Source organism: Lepidothrix coronata, unplaced genomic scaffold, assembly GCF_001604755.1.
Source record: "Lepidothrix coronata isolate B3197 unplaced genomic scaffold, Lepidothrix_coronata-1.0 Scaffold32, whole genome shotgun sequence".
NCBI lineage: Eukaryota > Metazoa > Chordata > Aves > Passeriformes > Pipridae > Lepidothrix > Lepidothrix coronata.
The window spans coordinates 4968132-4988555 of NW_016690212.1; the positions used below are offsets into that span (position 1 = coordinate 4968132).

At 40.5% G+C, this 20424-nt stretch overlaps 1 protein-coding gene across 3 annotated transcripts in view; it reads left to right on the forward strand.

The window, feature by feature from the left end:
- The first annotated feature begins 249 nt into the window (after window positions 1-249).
- The window catches only part of ATXN7L1 (ataxin 7 like 1), a 115362-nt gene continuing 95187 nt past the window's right edge, over window positions 250-20424 (forward strand). For 2 of the 3 annotated variants that reach the window (XM_017811509.1, XM_017811514.1), the window contains exons 1-2: window positions 250-533; window positions 1029-1097. In XM_017811509.1, the coding sequence (XP_017666998.1) occupies window positions 419-533; window positions 1029-1097 (184 nt within the window). In that variant the 5' untranslated portion in view covers window positions 250-418. The remainder of the gene's footprint in view (window positions 534-1028; window positions 1098-20424) is intronic. The other variant, XM_017811510.1, reaches the window with a different exon arrangement.

A 20424-nucleotide genomic window follows, 5' to 3' on the forward strand; every position in this document is an offset into this window, starting at 1 on the left:
GGGGGGCGCGCAGCCCCGGGGAGCGCACGGCCAGTGGCTGCGCCTTCCCGGCGGGGCTCCTGGGCCGCGGACCCCGCTCGGCTCGGCTCGGCTCGGCCGGGCGGTGCCGGTGCCGGTGCCGGGTCGGGGCCGGAGGGGCAGCGCGGGGGCCGCGCGGGTCCGGCGCCCCTCGGGGCGGGCGCGGGCCCGGTGCTGGCGGCGCGAGGCGCAGGCGCGGGGGGCGCGGGCATGCGCGCTGGGCGGCGGGGAGCCCGATCTGATAGGGAGCAGGGGCTGACACTACCCCCGTGTGGGCGGCGGAACGTCCCGAGGATGACGTGCGGCGTTCTCGAATCCCGTGTCTCGCTCGCTCGCTCGCCGCCGCCGCCGCCGAAGGAAACGGGAAAAGCAACAAGGAGGCAGGAGCAGGCGCGGCGCCATGGCGGCCCTGGAGCGGCCCGTGCCCAGTCCCGAGGCGTTCCTGGGCCAGCCCTGGGCCGCCTGGGTGCGGGAGGCCGCCCCCCCGCACGCGCACGGCGCCGCCCCCCCGCACAGTAAGGGCAGGGACCGGCCGCGGTCCGGCTCCGCACGCCGCTCCCCCCGGAGCGGGGCCGGGGTCCGACCGGGCCGCCCCCCCTCCCCTCTCTCCCTTCCCCTCCCTCCTCCCGCCGGGGCCGGGAGGTGCCGCCCCCCCGGGCGCTCAGCTGACGCCCGGCCGAGCCCCCGTGCCATGTGTGCGGGAGGCGCACGCCGCGCCTGCCGTGCCGCTGCCCCGCGGCGCTGGGCCGGCGCCGCGGTGGGGGAAGGGGGCGAGGGGGAGGATGCGCGGAGGGGCTGGAGGATGCCGCGGGAGGGGGGGGGCGGAGGGTGCTGCCGCGGGGGGCCCGGCGGTTCCGCTCCCTGGCAGATGCTCCGACCATTGTGCTTTTGCTGTTGCAAATAGAAACACTGCTCACCTCCTCACCTCTCCTCCTCCTCCTCCCCTCGCCAAACAATAAATGCACACCTCAGGGCCCTCGGCGCTTCCTGACTCTGCTTCTCTTCTGCAGGTGTAGATCTAGAAGAGACTGGAAAGGAGGGTGGAAAAAGCAGGGAGGTTATGAGGCTTAATAAAGAAGGTAAGTGGATAGTGCTGGCACACCTCTCTACCTGTCTTGTTTCTTGGTGGTTGTGGATTACTGTGGTTTGGCCTTGACAGGGTTGTCTCAAAGCATATGGATCTCTCTGCCGTGAAGAATGTTTCAGGATTGGATACATGCAGATGACTGTCACTGTGTCAACTTCTTTTGAAGTAGGGGTATAACAGGTGTATGCGTGCAACTGGCAGAGGTGGTAAAAGATAAGGCAATTTTGAGTCAAAAGACAACTACACATCAGTGGCCATATTGGATTTTTTTTTGTAGACCCTGTCCCTTCATGCAACATTTCACTTGGTTCTGTGTGGAGATAAGCATATAAACCTGGGCATCAACTTTACACATTATATTATCATTAGCGACTAGCGAAGACGTTTTCACTTATGGAAAGAGTCTGTTACAATTTTTGAGTTCATTCAGTTTAGCTCAAGTCACATTTTATGTTTTCATTCTCACTGCTGAGTGTGACTTGCAGACAACTGAGCGGCCAATGTCAAATATTATCTTACATTAAACAAAGCCATGCATATTATGCAAAAACAAATATAACGAGTCATTTGGGCCATAAAGTTTTCTGGTACCATCAGTATGAACAGGCAGATTCCAGGCTACTGCTATTTGCCAATATGCCGTGCCTGACACAGTTCTGTCAGTTGCGAGAAGAGACACTTTAGTGGTGAGCATAAACAAATCAAATTTACACCTTTTGTTTGTGATATGTGTCATTAACATCGTGCTGGGGGAACACCTAATGCAACTAGTGAAATGCTTTGGCACGCTCTTTCATGTAGCTCTCTGTTTGTTTCTGTTGTGTGAAGAAAGTAGTTTACGTATACAACCTCTCTGTCATGAGAAATACTTATTGTAAAGTCAGTTCATAATGAACGATCCCATCATATTGAAACTTCGTTGTGACTTACTCATGCTGAGAGAAATCCTGCTATTACCTGTAATGTCATAATATATATTCTGAAATGATGTTAAGTTTCTCAGTATATTATAGTTGTCATTACATGTGCATTCAATTTTGAGCATCTTGGCAGCTCAAAGGAATCTTATGTTTTCTAAACAACCTCTTGAAAAAAGAATGAATTAATCAGTAATGTAGATTTGTGTGATAAACTATAAAATTGCATGGAGTACACATTAAAATCATTTAAAATACCATAAAACTTCCCTTTTGGAAGACCTTTCTAGAGATGCGAAGTTTGATTGTGTTCCTGTCTTGATTCTTAAGTGCCTGAACCTCTTTATTTTGCCAGCCCAAAAATAAGTTAGCGGCAGAACTGGGATTTTCCTGTAGTATATTTATAGGTAAAAGGTTCAAGGTGCAGTTTGTACACCTGTCAGTAATGTTGATTCAAAAATAATCGAATAAAAGTCTTGCTACTTCAACTTGCTCCTTCATAAGGAGCTTAATTTGTTGAGATAAAATGTTTTGTGCTCAGAAGTCCTTGAACACAAATTCTTATTATAAACTTACTCGATACATAAAGGCTGAAGCACGTCCCTACTCCCTAGTCATACATAATATGCAAATTGTTTCCTAGAACGATTCAGTTTAGATTATCAGTTCTAGTCTTGTTTGGGTTTTTTGGGGGGTTAGAGACTCCAGCAGAGGAGCTCTATGTAAACTCACTCTCCAGAAAATTTTTTTCCAAACAAAGTATAACGCTGTTGCTGACATTATGATGGTGACAGGTGTGAAGCACTTACTGGTTTTTATAGTACTTACGGTGTAATATAAATGTTTAAAAAACCAAACCCGACTTATATTTAGAAAATAAAAGGCTTTAGAAATTTTATTGCTTCCAAGTAGTAACTTCTGTTAGATCACTTAAAAATAACTTTCATGAAGTTTGAATAAATTAGTATGTGTTGAAATATTTCTATATTCACTTAAGCAGTCTGTTAATACAGGTGTTTCTACCACACCCATCTGTATGTCTGAACATCCACTGTAAATCTTCTTGGGCCTCACCATCCTTATTCATAAAGGTGGGGAAACGTGATAAGTTAGATTGGTCTGCAGGAGACATCGCTCATGTGTTTGAAGAAATGCTTGTGCTTTTACTCTGATCTTGCACACATCTGTCTTGTGACATGTTGAATTTTTTTGACTGCTTTGTTCATAGGCAAGGGTTGTGATCATGATAGGTCTGAATACCAAACCCAACTCCTTTTTCTTTACAATCCTATCTATTTGAGTAAACCTTTTTATGGCATCTGTGGTGCCGAGAGATTGTAAGTGATGTCTTAGAAAAATCAAATGTTACTTGTATCAAGTAACTGAGGACGACAGAGACAGGATTTTAAGTATCAAAAATGACCGTCCTGTTTGATAAAGATAGTGTAAAATCTGATCTCTCTGCATTTACTTCTTGTCATATTTGTCTGCATTTTGTCATCTTTAGTTGATATGACCAGATTTGTGTGGTCATCCCTTTGTAAGCAGTTAAGCAAAGGAGTCTTCTTAGACTAGTGAAACTGTGTGCAGAGCGTGGTGGGGGAAAGGGATGAGAAGACAAGTGGTCTCCTCCAGACCACCACAAGGTGTTTCACTTTGGTTTTGCAGAATAATATGGGGTCAGGTGGCAAAAAGTGCCATCCCTGCTTCATCCCTGCTTCACTGCCTCCTTTCTGGTTATGTACTGTATGTGTTTAGACTGGTGGGCTGCTCTTCCTCCTCCCTTTGGCCCAGGTGGGGACCTGGGAGACAGCATTCCCAGGAGGTGGTGGGTAGAAACACTCACTGCCAAGTCTCCGCCTGCCCAAGGGGTTGATACTTTCTTGCGCATCTCTGGGCAAGGGGGTCACAGTCACTGTGCTGTTCATTTCTGTAATGGAAGAGGTGCACTGAGGCCATGTGCCCCCTGTGCCCCACCATAAGGGTAAAAGTATTGCTCACTGCTTTCCTTTATTCTGCAGTGTGTATGTAGGCAGCGCAGAGGGAGAGAAATTTCCTGAACGTTTTTTCAGTTTTGTAGACAGAATTGCTTTTTGCATGCTAATACTTACTCTTAAGTTTTCCTTCAGCAAACGCAGTCTGTCCATGGTTGACTTTTACTGGCATGCAGACTTGTGGAGAGGGGATTACAAAGTTGCAAGTGTTCACAGAAAATGAGAAATTTTATGCATAAACGTTTGTGCCAGAAAAAAAACTTATCTGCTTATCTAATCAGGAAACAGAAACAGTATTGTGTAATTTATCTGACAAATCACTACCAAGCAACCGTCTTAGCTAAAAGAAGGGTTATCAGAATTGGAACAGCATTTACAATTTATGTTGAATTTTAAAAAGTTGAATGGCATAGTCAAAAAATTAAAGATTTTCTTGCAAGTAGCGTGCATAGTAACAGAGGTCTGTATTTATTTGAGAATTTGTGTCCTGTAAAATGCTACAGTAACTGTGTACCTGAGGTAGATACAGTGTTCTGTTATTATCAATCTTACCCTGTGACTGATTATAGATTAATTTTGGAGGCGTGTGTTTTACTTTATATGATATTGAAGAAAAGAACAGAAGAGTGGGATTTTTTGATTTTGTGTACAGAACTTGTATTAATCGGTTTAGTAAATGTGCAAGCATTGAGTGCTGTGAGTGTTTCTAGATAGGCACAGGCTGTAAAGGGGCGAAAGATATCCTGTGTATGTCTGTGAACTACAGCAGGGTTAAATATGACCTATGGGACTTAGGTCTGTATCTGGGTACTTGGTGTCGTGGTCAACTTCAGTTTCCCAGTTCAGTGGGTTTGTATTATTGAGGTTTCAATCTGATGGTGTGTGTGTTTTGTCTCAGATAATCTTTTCACTGACCATACTGATTCATTATCGTTTGACATTAAGGATGTTAGCTAAAAAATTCTAATAGTTTTTTGATTTTGTGTTAAAACTAGAAGTTTACAATCGTTATTGCACCACCCTAAACTTGACCATTTTACTCCATGATTACACATGCAAACTGGAGTTTTAAATCTATTGTACAGTTGCTTACACTATATTTTTCCTATTTTGACTTCCCACACAAATGTCTGATGGAAAGCTTTTTGATAAATCCTTTGACAACTTCAGTACAAAATTAAAGGAATACTGATTAGTTTAGCTTTCAGTATCTTTTTAATTCTTCAGAAAAATATCTTGATGATTTTGTCATTCTTCTTGGAAAAATAAGAAGTTAAGGAGGCTAGATGGTAGTAGGGAACACTTCTATAGGGGAAAAAAGGATGTGACATAAAACATTCTACTTTATGAAAAGCAAGAGAAAGAATTAAAATTTTTTATAGGGAGATTGGGAAAGAAGTGAAGACAAGACAAAACCAGCTGGTTAATGTAAGCATTGGGATTGGAGTTGATTTTTATTTAATTTTTTTGTTTGTTTGTTTACTAGTGGTTTGCCGATGGTGCTGTTTGTCTCCTTTAAAAACATACTAAACCAAAAAGAATAAAAACGTTCATGTTTTTCTTAGGTGAATTCATCTTTCACCTTTTTGTGGTAGTAGGGAATGTTGGAAAGAGCTGAGAGGGAAAGAAAATTACAGCAAGGTTTTAAACACATACCCCAAAAGAAAGATGTGAGGTTATTGAATTTAGACCAACATAGCTGGTGATTTACAGGTGGTTTTAGTTTTGGTTTTGCAGTGGGCAAAAGAGAGAGTTGAATGTTGTATAATTTTCTGTCTCTTCCCTGTAAGCTAATAAGGTCTTCCAGAGATACTGATTTTTAAACAGATGTAATATTCTGGTGAAGCTTGATGAGTGGAAGAACTGAGAATTGTCAGGACACAAAACTGTCGCTGTTTTCAAGAGAAACTTTTTCTTACCATTCTTATCTTTATGCTGGCAATAAGAACAGTGAGCAAAGGTCCCCATGGGGGTTTTCTTTAGGATGAGAAATTACAGTGGGATTGAATTCTGGTGTGTATTCTGGTGTGTAAGTGCCTGATCAGTTCTGTGTATGATATCTGACTGATTTTTTTTTTTTTTCGCATGGACAGCTTCTGCAGGGGGGTGGCGTGGCTCCTGGTTATGGCTGTCACCTCATTTCATGTGTTTCAAGGAATGGTGACAGAGGAAGAATGAAACATTATGTATGATAGTGCCCAGAAAATTTAGTCAGAATTGTAGTTTATCCTCATAGTTACGTAGTTATTTTCTGAAACCTGTCCTTTAGCTCTTCAACCCACACACTGGATAAAAGGAGTGGAGTAATGGTAAAGCTCTCTGATCAGACATTCTGTGTTTTGAATCAAGATTTTGATGGTTTTGAATATGTATCTAGAACTGTTGTTCTCTAAATTACTTCTTTAAAAATTCTGGTTTTGTTGGGTGGCACATATCTTGAAGTTCAGTATTCATGCAACAGTTGTTCTGAAGAGGTTAGATCTCCTGGTAGTTTAAAGTACCTCTTTTGATTGCATGTGAGGAAACCATGTGTGATTCTCTGTCAACTGACAGCTCTGTCACTAAGGATCTGTCTCTGACATTCCTTGTACTTGTTGTAATTTATAACCAGACTTGAGAAAGAGGGAAATTTATGTGTTTCCTAGAGTGTACCCCAAGCCCTGCTGTCACCACAGAAAGTGAAATGACTTCTTGTGTCTAATTTTGATTGAAATATAAAAACACGTGTGTGTTTTCTTGTTTATCTGCCTCTGTATGTGGTTAATAGTTTATAGATGAAATATAGGTTTCTATGCATTACAAAAAAGACTACACAAGAGCTGAACCATTTCCACAACGAAATGGAGTAATTTCTTTGAAATGGACCTTTTGTTTTATTTAATTAAAAATCAGGACATTATCAGATTCTGTTTTACCTTTGGGGCAAAAAATATTAGCCATTTAACCAAAGCTGAGGTGTATGAATGATATGGAAGCAGTGGAAAATCCTATAGAAAACATTTCAAATTACATTTTGTTTAAGTTGTGGAGTTTCTGGTAGTCCACTGTGTGCATTACTAAGAAAGATCTCCTTCAGTAAAAGTAGTATATGTTTTAGAGATATATGTGTTTCTTAAAGAGTTAACTCCAATATAAGGTTATATGAGTGCCATGACTACTCATTATTAGAGTAGTTTTGGAATAACTAGCAAGAAAGATTTTCAGTTTATGTGGGCATGGGTTAAGCTACTGGATCTTTCTGTCTTCCAAGTTCAACTTGTTGCAGAAGTTCTTCGGCTTGTCCTTGAAAAAGCTGATTCAGGAGTTAAAGGTGCAGGGTGAAGCTGGTGTCTTTAGGTAATTAATGTGCAAAAAAACCTGTGGTGAATGCTGTTGTGACACAGTAAGGGTGTTTGACAGAAGTCTCTCAGCAAGACTAAAACAGGAAATCTTTGATGGTTCTCTTGCTGGATGAGAAGGGTAGATACTATGAGGGTAAAAACGGTCCACTTTTTTATCATAGTGCTGTGCAGCTGACTAAGCTGAGTCAAATTGGAGAAGGAATCCAGCACAGTTACTTACAACCTATGTGGGACATAGGAAAACCAACTATTGCATGCATAATTTCTCTCTTTTTCTTTTCTGTGTCCCTTTCTGTGTTTGATTTTAAGGGACTGGTTTTGTCATAATGTTTTGTATGGCTTATTAAAAGTTATGCCTGAAATCCACTGATGTTGCTGGAGAAGTGAGCTTTCTGATTGCTCTTGGTCTTGTACTCAGAAATGTCTTCCTTATTTCTGAAATGCTGTGCTTATTATTCAGTAATTTCCTTTCATATTTTACTAAGTTGTATGAATAATACAGTGCTTAAGCCCAACACATATTCCTATTTATCTGTTTTCTTGACAGTAATTAGAATTTAGAATTATTTGGTTTTCCAGCTTTTTGATTTCTGTGTTCATGTATTTATAAAATGTGGACTGTTTGGCAAAAGAGAAGTGGAGTTTTCCCAGATCAGAAAGAGCATCAGCCAGAAGTAGCAAATAACTTGACAACAAGGGTTCTAAGTTCTGCATAGCTGCTGGTTCCAGTGCGTGTCTAGTGCAGTTTCACTTAGTCCACAGGCCCCTCCTGAATCATCTGTGAAACGGAAGCAGTTGTATTGTGACAGAGCTGTGCGCGGTACACAGGGGGTTCAGGCTTGCTTCCCTTTCCGTTCCCTTGGAGCAGGTGTTCAGCACAAGAGACAGAAGAGTGACTCACGAAGTAACATCAAGACGTAAGAATGGCTGGCAAAGGGGAAGAGTTCATGGGGTTTGATTCTGTGTGATCTTTGCTATGTTCTTTGTTTTGTTTATAATTATTTTCTGTTTTACAGTGGTTTATGTCTTTTGTCCAGTCATTCTGTCTCTTCCTACTGCAGAGGGCTGGACATAGGGGGGGGTCAGAATCTGTGAATTTGAAGTTATATTTGAATTGAACCCTGCTAATGTCATATAAGTTATAGTTGTTAAGAAGTTTGTTGAATCAGAAGTGTCTTCTCTAGCAAGACAAAACAGGATGGGACTGGACCTCTCCAGTGACAGAATAAGGTGACTTGAGTTTGTCATCATTTTGAGATGAAATGGTCAGAACAGAAGCTGAGATTTAAAAATGTGTAAATCATTATGTGTGTCCATTTTTGAATCTCTGATATTCTATCCTCAAGTGGCCTTTAGACTGGCTGCTCTAGATTGTCTAGATTAGACAGATTATCAGGTAGCAGTTAGCATATCCAGTTGTTTTTTAAGATGCTCTTAGTTATGTCTATTGAGACAGGATGCTATGATGATTTAAATCTGAAAAGTTTGTTGGACCCATGCCACCACAACAACCACTGTCAGAGCCAAAACCTTGTTTGTTTGGGGCTGATAATGGAGATAGTCAGAGGACAATAATCTAGATGAATATAAGTGATTGATCTGTTACTGCTGTGATTAGGGAGGCAGCATTACTGTTTGCATGATCCTAATGCCTAGCAGCCCCATCAGACACTAGACACTACTGTGCTGAGTACCAGCACAAGGAGGAAGGGTGTGTGCTTGTGTGTGTTGGGAAATCGTTGTGCTGCAGAGAACTAATTTTTTAATATATGACAAAGTAGGAGTTTTAATACTGACAAACAAAAGGACTTAGTTGCTCCACGTGATAGGTGTTTAACTTTAGCCTAAACTAAAGTGGCTTTCTTAGGACTGTGGCAAGGAAGGCTTTAGAGTGATGTTTGAAGGGCATTGAAGTAGTTTTGCAAGTGCTTTGAAAGTATCCTTACTCAAGTGTGGAAGGTGGTCTGAGTGAAAATACAGGCTTGTTAAAAGCTTAGTAAATGGATACTGATATCATGAACCAACTAGAAATGTGAGCAAGTGGTGTGATAGCAAGTAAGATGTGGACAGTATAGTGTACATAAGAGAGAGGAGCCTGGAAAGCAAAGATGAGTCGTTCCCAATATATAAATTTGGAATGGAGGATTGTGCATAGAAGGATGCAGAGAGAATGGCAAAGCGGTATGACAAGACAGAAGAAAGAACTTTTAGAGCAGTGTGAACAAGCAGGATAATGTTTGTCAATATGAAAAAGAAGAAAATATAAATAGCTAATGTGAGGTGAAGGCCCGGACAAACCTTTAGCTGTGAAGGTGTTTAAAGAAGACTTTGTCCTAGGGATGCAAGACAGGAAGAATCATTTAGATATAGATGTAACCTAAATGAACAGATCAAGAGAGAAGTCATTGGCAAAGATGACATAGTGTTTTATCATAGTATTTTATATCTGAATGACGGGCAAGATGATTATGCTGTCCAGGGTTATCAAGAGAGGAGGTAGAGAAAAGAGGGTGGGAGTGATGTGATCTAAGTTCTGCTCTAGCTGTATCAAGCTGAAGCTGACAGCTACTCAGTGGCGAGAGGTGTCAGAAAAACAGACTGAGATTTTTTGTTTAGACATAAATGTACTGTCTTTGAGACCTATCTCCTCGGGAACTGGATATGTTGGTAAAATTCTCAGATGTAAGAGAAGGGACAAAAGATACATCTCAATGGAGCCCTGCTAGAAGACAAAGAAGGAATAAGGAGCCTGCCAGTGACCTGTGAAGGGATTGGTACAGGAAGGAAGGGCAGCAGAAGAGGGTAGGGTCATGGAAGTCAGGAACAGAGAATGAATGCTTCTGAAGGAGAAAGGCATTTAATTTTCATGAAGAATGCATGAGGGTTATGGCTGATGGAAATTATTAACTTGATGTGATGTTGCAATCGTAAAAGTTTTTAGACATTTTAGTAAGAATAGTTTCAGTGTAGTGCAAAGGAGAGCTGCAGGAAACTCAGGCTGAAGTTAGAGACAAAAGTGTAATTTGTTATCAGACAGATCATAATGAGCTTAGAGGTGAAAGAGTGACAGAAAGAGTAGTGTAGTTAGAGAAGCAAGGGGTCTGAAGTAGATTTTCAAGCATAGAAGAGGCTGATTGGCTGTCGTGCTGTTCTATCAGAGCAGGGGGAGAAAGGAGATGTGAGGTATGGGGTGGTGTGAGTGAGGCAAGTGAAGAGTGGGACAGATGTGGTTTCTATCTGTTGTGGGAGGAAGAAAGAAGAACTATAAGGAAGAGAAAGGGAGTGGGAAGGGAGAACGTGAAATGGTTATTATGTTTTCTCGCTTTCTCTTGGAATAAATATTTGCATTCTATTGTGGAGAAAGAAATGGATACAAAAGAAAAGGTTTGAGAAGTGAGTCAAAAGTAGGAAGAAAAAAGGCTGAAATTGCAGGTGTGGGTTCAGCTCAAATGGAGGAATGGCACAGATTAGTAAGCAGCAGGAGAGAGAGAAAATGTGCGATAACCTCATTTTCAGACTGGTTCTCTTTTCCACTGCAAATTCTAGGACAGGCGAGAATACAGCAAAGAAAATCGATGTTTAAGACAAGCATGAGTTCAGGATTGGTGGACCTAGTATTGGCAAGTAGAAGCAAAAACCACCACAGAAAAAAAGCCTTTCAAGGAGAGAGGAGTGTGTGTCTGGTCATATCTATCACATTGCGTGATGGATGTGAAAGCATAGTTCTGTTCCTTGCAGTGCATCATAAGTAGATACTATGTCTATGTGATCTGTCACATACTGATACTGACTTGTGCTTCCTGCTTCCAGAGCCGAGACAAGGCCACGGGATTGCATTATCGTGGACTGGGCCCCGGGTAACGTCGTACTGCTCAGGGTGTATCATGAGAGCTTGGGCGCAGTGCTGCAGTAACCATGGTTGTATGGCTTTTGCTTGTCTTGCAGGGCAAAGCAAGCTTGTTCCTGTCTACATGCTACAGGCAGACATGCTTTATGATACAGCACTTTTTTTTTTCTCTCAGAAAGCAGGACTTAATGATTTTAGAGGTGTTACATGGAATGGCTGTCATTCATGATGCAGGCTCCTCAGTGTTTAAGAAGTTAATCTCAGGTTTTCACATTTCTTTAGTAGATCTAAACATTTGTTTAAGGAAGAGGAGAATGCTGTGGGAAAGAGCTGTTTGCTCACGCACAGAGCATTGAGCTGATCCTTTGACTTGGAAGGCTTTATCCATTACCTTGCCTGCCTTTCCCAAGCAACTTTCTGCATGTCCCTGTGTGTTATCAATGTTCAGTCATCCCAGCAGCTTATACATGTCACCACGCAGAGGTACTGAGAAAAAAGGGAAAGAAAAAACATCTTCAGATTTTCTCTTCAAAGTCTCTCAGGGTTTTTTTGTGCACTGTCATAAAGTTTTGTGGTTCTGATCTATATTCATGCTTTTGCTGTATTTTTGGCTTTTTAGAAGACTTGGAGAACCTTGGGCAAATATACTAAGAAACTGAATGCATGGCAATGGAAAAACATGAGGAGAAATGGGAGGAAAAATGTTTCAGCTCTTGAAATTATGGTGAGCTGTGTGTATAGCGCTTTTAATAGAGTCTTCGTACATTCTGTGCTTGGTGTAAGTCTTCTTCAGCTACTCTCATAACTCACAACACACTGGGTGTGAACGTTACCAAGCCTTGTAGGTATTTAAATTTTGAAAGAGGTAATGCAGTTTTACATATTTTTGGGTTTCTTGCTCATCGGGAAAAATTATTCTTGACTGTGCTGCTGAAGGAGGGAATGCTACAAGTTTTTATTTTGTGGCATTTATTATTGTTTCCAGCTTTTCAAGATACATGTCACTATTCTGAGTGTTTGTTTTCCAAGCTCCTTGGCAAGTCAAAGGTACTGTAAATCTTTATCGCTTTCCTGGAAGGTAAGAGTTTATCCTGTATGGGAGTTTCTGTAGGGTTTTGGGTTGTTTGGAGTTTTTTTAGTTCCTTGTTATTAAGTATATATTTGGAAAAGTTCTGGAGAGATGTGTAACATACGTGTTCAAATGACGTAATGCATATAGAAGTGTTAGCTTTAAAAACCAGCAAGATATGGTCTGTATTACAGAGAGCTTACGATGCATTTCAGACGAAGCAGTGTGTGTTGTGGAGACAAAAATCAGTCTATGAGTGTTGAAAATTTTCTTGCAGGAAGCTATTTTAAGGAGGAATTTGAAGGAGGTAAAGAATAATTAGTTGATGTGGAGGAAGGAGGCATCAAAACTGATAGTATAGCAACAGGAAAGTAGTGTACAGAACAGATTCCTAGTGAGAGCAGTTTATTTGTAAAAATAAACTCTCCCTGTTTTGTTAATATTGTCTTACTGTCTGGGAGCTGGAAAGCAAAACTAATTGTAATTGCCAGACTGCAAAAATAACATAAATATTGAAAGATAAATCTTAATCTTTCTTAACTCTGTTCCCTAAACATGCCCTCTGTTCTCCAAATACTTAAACATTCCCTTTTTTATTAGGCTTCAGCCTCATCTGTTCTCCTGAATAGTGCCCTAGTTTTGCTACTAGGCAGAAAGTGAAGAGAAGCTAACGCATGGTGTATGCAACAACATTTGTCATTCTCTTATACTCTTTCTTCTGTATTAGTTCTTTTATGCCCATTTGTTTATATGCGTATTACAGGTTCAGAAGATAAGTAACGGGCAAAATTCTAAGCAGCTTTGACTCTTGTTCTGGACTTCAACCTTAGAGTAAGTCTGTCGTGTCTGAATTCCTCTGTAGTTTGAATTTTTTTTAGGAGAACCCCTTGGTGGGCTCTTCATGGCAGATTTCTGACATACCATGTGCAAGCATAGTGTGCTATGAAAACAATACACAGAACAAGTGCTTTTGAAAGCTTGTTCATTTGAATACTGTGAAGCTGTGAGAGAGACTTCCCTGTCTTCAAAATCACGATACTGAAGCTGCTTTGAGTAATAATCAGGACAGTGTGTGTGTATCCAGAGGAAGGGTGAAGTTCGATTTATGTCAATGTGAGGAGAGGCAGAGGGAGTGAGTGAATGGGAAGAAGTCATGAGAATAAAGAAGTTGACTACTGATAATGTTTATAGATCACCTTTCTTTGGAAAGAGGCCCAAGGTATCCTACCATCTATGTGTAGAAATTAATCCATTTGTCACTGAAAGAGGATGGGTTAACATGGCTGCTACTGAAAGCCCAATCCTACCTGCACTGGAATTAAACGAAAAAATGCTGAAAGCCTCCTGTGTACTGATAGGGTATAATCCAGTCCTCAATGAAATATGTTATTGCATAATGATTTGGAAAGGTAAGGATCAATACCTTATTTCTAGATTACAAAGTGAATACTGGTACATAGAATGTATTTATTTACAGGGGAAAAAACCCCAAATAAACAGAAAAAAAGAGGTAAAATACCAGAGCACATTACTTTTCCCTGCGAGAGTTTGCAGCAGGCTTTGCTGACTAGCACTCTGTTTACTGTTTTTCAAATGTTAATGCTGCCATTGGCACTAAATTTTACTGATTAAAGACTGCTATATTTCAAAATACATTGCTGTGGTTTATCTTTCTTTCAAAGAACAGGTACCCAAACCACACTTATGAGAACAGACCAGTTCTTATTATAGCAAAAGCCCACAGTACTTCACTATTACTTTAGCAAGTCCACATACTAGTTTGGTGCTTTTCAATAATTTTCTAATTACTTAAAAGCAGAATTTGATGTTACTGCACCAAAAGCTAGATTGCTTGCTCCTTTCCTATGTAAACATTATGGACGTTCTCTTCTTTTCTGCACCTGCTCTACCAGTCTGGACCATGTTTACTTTACCAGATATGGTAGGATATGATCTTATAATCTCTAACTGGATTTTTTTTTTGACAGTTTACTTTTTGTTCTGTTTGTGGAAATGGTCATCCTAGATATTTATGATTTTACTTAGGTTCTTTTTTCATCCTAGATAAGAAGGGAAACTAGTTGGTGATAGCCAGTGATAATTGCAGATTATAACTGGCAGTTAATTTTCACTACATGGGTAGATTTATAACATTAGCAAATCCTCCATGACTAGCCTGCAGCTCTGCCTTTTGTCTGGAAGAACACTGGCTCTAGCCTGAAGCAATCTTTCATTGTGCCCATTGGATTTTGCTGAGAATAAAGCCTGCTGTGGCCACCCAGCACCTCGAGAGGTGAATAGACAAGTGAGCATCAGAACACCATAGTGCAAAATAGGCTGGGAATGGCAAATTCATTGAATGAAATAGTTTAAAGAGGTAGGTTTAAATTGGGTAACTATTACATGTTTGCACTGTAATCTTTCTCCCTGCAGTTTTCCTCTTGTAAAATACAGACACTGAATTTATATATTCTGTCACACTTGGAGTTGATGCAGTGGGGTTTAAAAAATATGTATGTTTTTCTTTATAACAGACAGAAGTAAGTTTGGTCATGGTCCATTCTGAATTTGATGTGTTAGGAAAAACTTCTCTCTAGAATTTAAGTAGGAATGGAAGGGTTACCCTAGAGAGTTGATTAATTTAATTTCAGTGTTACTCCCTGTGCAAAGCAGTCCTGAAGGAAGCTGAAAGTGCTTAACTGAGAGAGTACAAGGAAGGTGAACACTACAACTTTTTATCCAGCTTTACTGAAATACTGTATCCCAGTTCTTGTGTCCACATCTGGTGCTGGAAAATCTGGAAGGAGTTCAGAAAAATCTACATTAATTTGAGGCTTGGATAATCAGCTTTAGAATGGAAGCTTTAAGAAGCTCAATCTATTTAGTTTATCAACAGACAGTAGAGGCTACCTGATAAGTCTATAAGTACTTAGACAGGGTGAAGGTATCTGACAGTTAGATGGTTCTTTGTCAGGTAGATTAAGAGGATTCTCATGGCTGAAAGCTGAAGCTAGATCAGTTCAGACTAGAAATAAGATGCAGTTTTCTAAAGATACGATTAAATAGGAACAGCTTATCAAGGGATGTAGTAGACTCTCTGTTGCACAAAATCCTTGCATAAGGCCCTGGTGCTTTCACAGGAAGCACACGGTGCTTTAGCCAGAGCCAGAAAGCTTGGGTTTGAAGCTAGAATAATATGATGAAATTCTATGGCCTGTTTTAAAATAGAATTTCAGTACAGATCATAAGAAAGATTTCTGTTCTAAGTCTTCTCCTCCCTAAAATTTCAGACATTGTTACTGCTTCTTTTATTAAAAAAAGTTTATCTGAAAGATGAGGTGATCAAAGCAAAAAGCTTTCTAGCATTGTGGTTGAGAAGGGACCATCCTTTAATAGCAGACAAAAGAAGAATTAACATTTTCCAGTCTCACTTTATATTTTTCCGGTAATCAAAAACACTAATATCCCCCCAGTCATTAATTCCAAGCATAACAATCATTTACCAATGTAGTTGTTGGCCTTCTTAGAAGCAGTGCAGATAGTTTGTGCCTTCTCACTGTAAGGTCATGTAACTGACAGCTGGACCCAAACGCCTTCTTTGACTTTACTTTGTTGGCAGAGCAAAGCAACCTTTGTCATCATCCCTGATGTTGCCTTCTTGGCCATGGATTTTTGAGGACGTAGCAGGTGAATCTTTGTGGTAGAGTAAAAGGCTCTGTAATTTCTAATTAATTGTGTGAGAACTCATTTTGTCCTAGTTTTGAAAAAGAGATATTAGGAGTTAGCACTGGCATCATTGAGTTTGCCTCTTTCTTTTAAAATCATCACCAGTCTGAGTGAAAGTGTCACCTTTTCTCTTGATTATGCTCACAGCAAGAAAATCAGTGCCAATTTAATGTACCATTCAACTTAGATGGGAAATTTTGTATATTGGGTTAAAAGAAGCAACTAACTGACTTTTAAGGGGTTTCCAAGCACCCGTGATCCTGTAACTCTTATAAGCTCTGTATACAAAATAAGTGGAAAGCAAATGTGCTGCATCTCAAGTTTATAAATTCTTTACCTTCATCCCCTTACCAATATTGTTGCCTCCAAAAACTTCTAAAAGAAGGCAGCATGAATTGAGGTTTAAAAAAAAAGGCAATATTGAATTTCTTCTTATGAAATATTAGAGTAAAATATTTCAGTACTCGGATTTTGTTGTTGTTGTTGGGGGTTTTTTTGCTGCAGTTGGAAAGGCTAAAACAAACTGTGAATTGGAGTATGAGAGGACCGTGACAAGGACACTTAGTACTAACATTCAGTCCAGCCCACTACACAAGCAACATTAAGGGCAACTCCAAGTGTAAACTTCTAAATATTTTGTAATTACTCAGCCAAGAACTGATGGATCTGTAAAGCTGTGCCACATTGTCACAGGCAACAACAGGGAACTGAGAAAGATTCAGATTCCCTGAACCTTTAGAATATCCTCATGATACTACTAAAAGGTAGCACAGGATATGTGTGATCCTGCACATTCCCAACCAGAAAAAGCCTGAGCTCACACAGAATTCACATGGCTTTAGAACAGAACACACACTAATACGTATTTGGAGCAAACCTCATACTCCAATTCACAGTTTGTTTTAGCCTCATATAGCACATGATGGCACCAAACCGTTCTGGGTAGTTCCTTGGCTTTTTGTGTCAGTGTCCTGCCTACCAAAAGACAGGACATCTTGAATCATGCATTTCAGATGCATGTTGATTACAAAGAAGCCTTTCCTCTCTTCCCCACTCCCCTTGCCAAAGTATCACCGTGTGCTTCTGCAGGAGACAAATGGCAGCAGTCACTCGCACCAGAAGTGTTCCTGTCTTGAGGTGTGCAGAAGCCTGGTAACTCTTGCTAAACAAGTATGGATTTTATATGGCACATAGGTCAGATGCCAGTTCCAGGAGAGAAGTATGTTCATCTCTGTGCATCTGATGAAACAGATACTCTACTTTCTTACTGCCAGTCACCTGCTGAGAGAGAGCCACACTGACCTGTTAGGAGGAGAATGTTGTTTTTACCATAGTGACTCTTCAGGATGCTATAGGCAGGTCAGACTCTGCGGTGTCAATGTGGAAGTGTGGGATTGAAATACTTTGTGCTGATGTGGGAGGTTAAGGATGCAGAGAGCTCGTGCACAGTCCTGACAGTTGCATCAGGGCATTTTTAAATTGTGTGCTGGATAAACTAGCAGCAAATTGTGGTACCTTTGTAGTCTGAAAGAGATACAAAGCACACAACAAGGCTAGCAAGAACAAGATGAGGGATGGCACTGCACTGTTGCTATATTTATACGCTAAAAATCTACAGGCAGATGTCCTAAAAATATATGCATGTGTGTACACATATATTCATATATTTAGAAAATTTCCTGTAATGATATTTGCTTAGGGTTTTCTAGGGTTTTTTTTTAAGGAGCTGGTGATTCAAAATGACCCTCTTTCAAGGCATCAGTTATGTTCCCACGTCTGATGTTACAGATTTTATACAGTGTGCTGGGGGTCTTTTGCCTAAATGAAAGCTGGTTTTAATCTGTGATACATTGGAGACCTTTTGTCTTACTTAGCTATTCATATTTTGATAATTTGAAAAATTACAAGAAATCAGTACTGTTATTTATCGGTCTCTTTTGCATTTCTTATTTTGCTTCAGCTGGCTCTTTTATAGCAGCTGGTTTTAGCTATAAAAAGTATACAACGTATGCTCTTAAGTGGAACTAGTGTTTGGGAGTTGGTCTATATGTCTGTATTTTATATAGCTGGTATTTTTAAATGATCCTTGTCCACTGACTATATTTTAGGTGGACTGTTTCTCTTGCAAGGAATGGCTTCCTAAGAATTCTTTCAGTGGTATTGCAGCAAAAACAATACTTATAAAAGAGCAAAAGCTTGTACCTTTGGTTTGTATAGATAGAAATCTTTCACATAGGTAGTGCTTTTAAAGGTGCCTAGGGCTTTAATAAGTTTACTGCCAGTATTTAATATGTTGTCTTCAGGTGTTGGGAACAGTTTGCCCTTGTCTGTATTAACATCCAGACTGTTTCCTGCCCTGATCAGGTGACCTGTAGTTGACATCTGCTGTCAGTTAAACATTGTTGGTGCCTTAGTAGAGGTCTTCCTCTGTGGCCTGGGGACAGTGAGTCTGGCTGGGCATGTGTCACTTTGATTTGGCATTGTGGGTTTGTTTCTCTCTGCTTGTCACCTCCTTTGGGAGTGTAACAGTAAAGGGGAATGGAAGGGGGGTTCAGAAGAAAAACAGATCATGTCCTAATGTAATAAAATACCTAAAGTCTGGAGGCTTTTTTTCTCTAAAGGCAAATAAGGTAAACATGATACTTCTGCATTTAAAAAGTGTAGCCACCTTTTAAGGATATTGTTGGGTTTATTTTAGTTTGGCTAGTGATTTACCCTTTCAGAACCAATGAACATGGTTTTAATGCTTTAGTAACACACTTCTCTAAAGCACTTGGCAGGCTGCTTAATAAATTAAGCCTCTCAAGCTTTCTCTGAAGCATCACAGATGGAGAAACAGAGAAACATGGAGAAGCCAAGTGACTAGCTCCAGACGTATAAGATAAATCTCTAGTTGTGTTACTGGAATGCTTTGGTTAAATGCACCCGATTTGGAGATTGTATGAGGCTGAGGTGAATAAAAATAAATAAATTGCTGCCTATAAGTGCAGCACATGACATGTTTTCAACAACATTCACCTAAGACATATATCTTGTTATTTACACAGGGTAGCTAGTTGTATCTGTACAGAGGCTACATCCCCCTTACCACTGATACTTTGATGAAGGGTAATGGAGTACCAGGTACACTGCTGCTCTCTAGTTAAGTTTTAATTCTTCCTTTATTTGAGGAGAGAAAAACTGTGTTTGTCTCTCCAGGAAGTCCCTCTCTTAAGGGTATCTTATGGAAGAGATTTTGTCACCAGAATAGTTGTACTTTATTTCTTGTTGTTTTCTTTCATTGTGTTTAAAATTTGCTGTACTTGCAATCAACCGAATTTAGGTACTTAGTAAAATCCAGGTCTCTGTCAGGCAGCACTGGCAAAGCTTGCCTTGGAGTGTACAATGTATACAGAAGTATCTGTGGACTGCACTCTACTAACCTATGTACCGAAACCTCAGATAGCTCTGAATTGTTGGGTTGTTTTTCCTCTGAATTTGTGTTTAGATTGAAGCAGCTGGCAGAGTAGCAATTTGATGCTACTGTGCATGTTCTGAAGCTTGAAGGAGGCTCTCCTTCACTTTAGCAGGTATCAGTGCATTTTTTTCTTTTTATGAGAGCAAATTGACTCTCCTGTGGGATTGGTCCATTCAGAGAGACATTTTTCAGCAAGGATCTTGTTTTGTGTGTAATATCTCCTTTTACATGGTTTTGAGTTGCGCCTGCCTTTTTTTTTGGCCATAGGTTTGTTTTCAGTAAGAGAGGTCTGGGCAAGTGGAAGGACACAAGGGGTTAGAGGTGAGAGGAAATTACCCTGGAGAAGAATTGGGAAGAGGAGCAGGGGGGAATTCGCACTGTGGTAGCGTTCTGTGAATGTATCATCTGGAGTTTCAGGGGATGTGTCCTGGCTAGTAGTGTGCCCTCTTGCCTAATGTGCTTTAGGTGTAAGTGCTTCAGATATGCCTAATGTGAATATGATGGGAGCTTACAAATCATCAGAATCTGTTTGAAGGAGTCAAGGAGTGTGGTAAATGATTAAGTTTTCGTTTGCTTAGCGTGTCCCGAGTTTTGATATGTCTGGGCTACCGATGGCTTACAGTTCCTTTGGTATGTGTGTTCAGCACGTCTGCACAGCAAAATGTAGGGCAAAGTTTTCGTTAACAGCAGTGTAACTCCTATTGGGAATGATGTTGGTCATCTTACATGTCCAAAAATCTTTTCTTAAAAGTTCAGAATATTGACTGTTTTGAAAATGAGAATATTTCTTTTTCATTTATGTTTGAAGGTTGTAAAATCTAGAAGTCTTCTGACTATAACTGAGAACCATGCACTCAAATCCATGCATGGCACTTAAGGAGGTCCTTATATCCTTGTATGCAGATGTCATGGTGATAATATAGTAATCCAGTCATTAAAATGTACACTTGTTCTGTAACTTTTAATGA